Raw genomic sequence first — 2,751 nt, forward strand, 5'->3', positions numbered from 1 at the left:
TTTGTATCCTCAGTGGTTGAATTTACTTCCATAATCTCTCTTTTTTTTTACTGTACTCCCATTTCGTTCTTCAGATACGTTTTCCATTGCTCCATTTTCATCTATTGTTTCCTCCCTTATATCATTTGTTTCTTCATTTACACCATTCGATTCTTTACCCTTTTCATTTTATTCTTTGATCGCATCGGGATCGATTTTACTTTCTTGACTGCATTTATATTAACTCTACAAGCGAAGCGAGATACCCTTCCTGTAAGGTCATCAACTCCATTGTAGACACTTCTCCGTTTTCTTCAACAGAACCGGGCATTATCTCCTTGCCAACTTCGGTTGGTACTTCGATTCCACTTTCGAGCTTTGAATCCATCTCTTCTTAATTTCACTAACTTTAAAAGTGCTTCTTTCTATTTAAAACCCTACTTACCCCTACCCACCCTTTAATTATTCCTGCAAGAAACCCTCGCCAAATAATTGTTTGGGTACCATAATAATGTTACAGTACAACCCTAGGTACAACCTAGTTTGCCTAATCTGAATTTAATTAAGCAAAATTGACGCGTTTTCCTGATTTGCCTCGCGTTTCGGGCGCCAAATAAATGATACTCTAGCCCCACGTTGGCCGCCAAATAAATAATGCTGTGGGCTTTTGTGCAATGATATGTGGTCAACAACACCACTCATAAAACTACGAAGCTTTGGAAAGGACATATACAAAGATTTTTTATAACTCCCAGTTGTAACTGGGAATTAGCACTAATTCCCAGTTGTAACTGTAAATTAGCACTAATTCCCAGTTGTAACTGGGAATTAGTATAATTTACACTTACAACTGGGAATTATAAAAAATCTTCCACACATTTATAAATCCCAGTTGTAACTGGGAATTAAGAAAAGGTAGGTAGTAGAGACACAACAATTTCGTTGGTTCGGTTCGGGCCGATCGTCGCGAGTTGAGGTCATGATCACCTAATAAAAATAACATGATTTTGTTTTATGGTGGTTTCTAGATAACCACTGGTGTTTTGTATAACATTTGCGGAAGTGTGAGTATTGTTGTTGATACTTATGTCTTGATGTACTTTTTTTAGATGGAGGGTGTGTCCGATTTATACTCTTATATTACAGTTTATTTTTTAATGGGTCTCAAGCAGTCGGAGATCCTGGCATTTTTAGCAGATAAGCACAACATTTTTATAAGTGAACGTCACCTAAGAAGAAAGCTGCATCAACTCAAGCTGTATAGAAGGAAATATTACACGAATGTTGATGAAGTGATAGCATACATTACGGAAAATGTCAGAAATCACGGGCAACTCCACGGGTATCGTTGGATGCATCTGAAGTGCATACAAAATGGTTTTGTCGTATCTCAAGAAGTAGTACGTTCAATCTTACACATTGTTGATCCAGACGGAATAGAAATACGTAGAAGAAGAAGACTACGTCGAAGACAATATAAAAACAAAGGTCCTAACTTTTTATGGCACATTGATTGCTACGATAAATTGAAACCTTTTGGTATATGTGTTAGCGGTTGTATTGATGGGTTTTCACGTAAAATAGTATGGCTCAAAGCTGGAAGAAATAGCAATGATCCTCGTATTATATGTGGTTATTATATACAAATTATTAAAGACCTCGGAGGATGTCCTCAAACTGTTCGTGCAGATCTTGGTACCGAAAATGGGATCGTACGTCAAGTTCAAGTCCATCTGAGAGAATTGGGGGAGAATCACACCCATTATAGCTTACCACCGTTTCTATATGGTACAAGTCCAAATAATCAAAGAATCGAGGCCTGGTGGTCTATATTAAGGAAACATCACTCACAATATTGGCTTAATTTATTTCATAAATTGAAAGATGATGGTTTATATTCAGGAAACTTCTTAGATAAATCCCTCATTCAATTCTGCTTTATGAGTATTATCCAGGTAGGATTTTCAGTAGTGGTCATGTGTTAATATTAATTATTTATGATTACAGAAAGAATTGGATACTGTAGCAATGGAATGGGATTTACATCAAATATCCAGGTCCAGAAATGCAGTTTCACCCATAGGAAAACCTTTTATAATGTATAACATCCCCGAGGTATATGGAACCAAGGATTACTTATGTAATTTGAGTAGTGCAGATATAGGTGATTATGAAGAACAGTGTTTGTTTCATAACTGTCCATGTGATGATGATTTTTATGAACTGTGTGTCATAATAATGAGTGAAAATGGATATGTTATGCCTAAAACTTCAACAGATGCAGTTGATTTATATTTAAATTTAAGGCACCAATTACTACCATATTTTGCCACTTAATGCATTTAGAGAAAATTCTTGCGTTATCATTTTTAGAAAATTTTATCACTACCACATGATTTATGTCTTCTTTGCATTGTAGAGTTTAAGCATCGGTAGAAATTGGCGTTGAAGCATCATTGTTGCATTGTAGCACATTGCATGTAAAAATACTTTTTATAAGTAAACCTTTTTGTATATGCGCAAATAAAGACTATTATTTTTATTTGGAATTCCAATTATTTCAGTATCCAACCCATGTGGCCAAAACCATCATTAGTTAATTTATATTATGTATATTTAATTGATGCCAGTGAACACCATATTTCGCCAATTTTATGTTAAATTTAACCAAGTTTTTGTAAGAGTAGTGGAGGCACTACACCTACCACATCAACTTCATTTATGATGTGCACTGAAATAGTAATTATAAAGCAAGATAGAGAAGACGTTTTT

The 2,751-nt window shown here is 35.1% G+C and overlaps 1 protein-coding gene across 1 annotated transcript; it reads left to right on the forward strand.

The window, feature by feature from the left end:
• Positions 1 to 686: 686 nt before the first annotated feature.
• Positions 687 to 2,521, forward strand: LOC116177160. The gene is made up of 3 exons (XM_031496048.1): positions 687 to 1,043; positions 1,089 to 1,934; positions 1,987 to 2,521. Exons 2-3 carry the CDS (start codon positions 1,089 to 1,091, stop codon positions 2,314 to 2,316), a joined length of 1,176 nt encoding a protein of 391 aa, XP_031351908.1. The 5' UTR covers positions 687 to 1,043; the 3' UTR covers positions 2,317 to 2,521.
• The last annotated feature ends 230 nt before the right edge of the window (positions 2,522 to 2,751 follow it).

The sequence above is a fragment of the Photinus pyralis genome, unplaced genomic scaffold, assembly GCF_008802855.1.
Source record: "Photinus pyralis isolate 1611_PpyrPB1 unplaced genomic scaffold, Ppyr1.3 Ppyr1.4_LG7, whole genome shotgun sequence".
NCBI classification, from domain to species: domain Eukaryota; kingdom Metazoa; phylum Arthropoda; class Insecta; order Coleoptera; family Lampyridae; genus Photinus; species Photinus pyralis.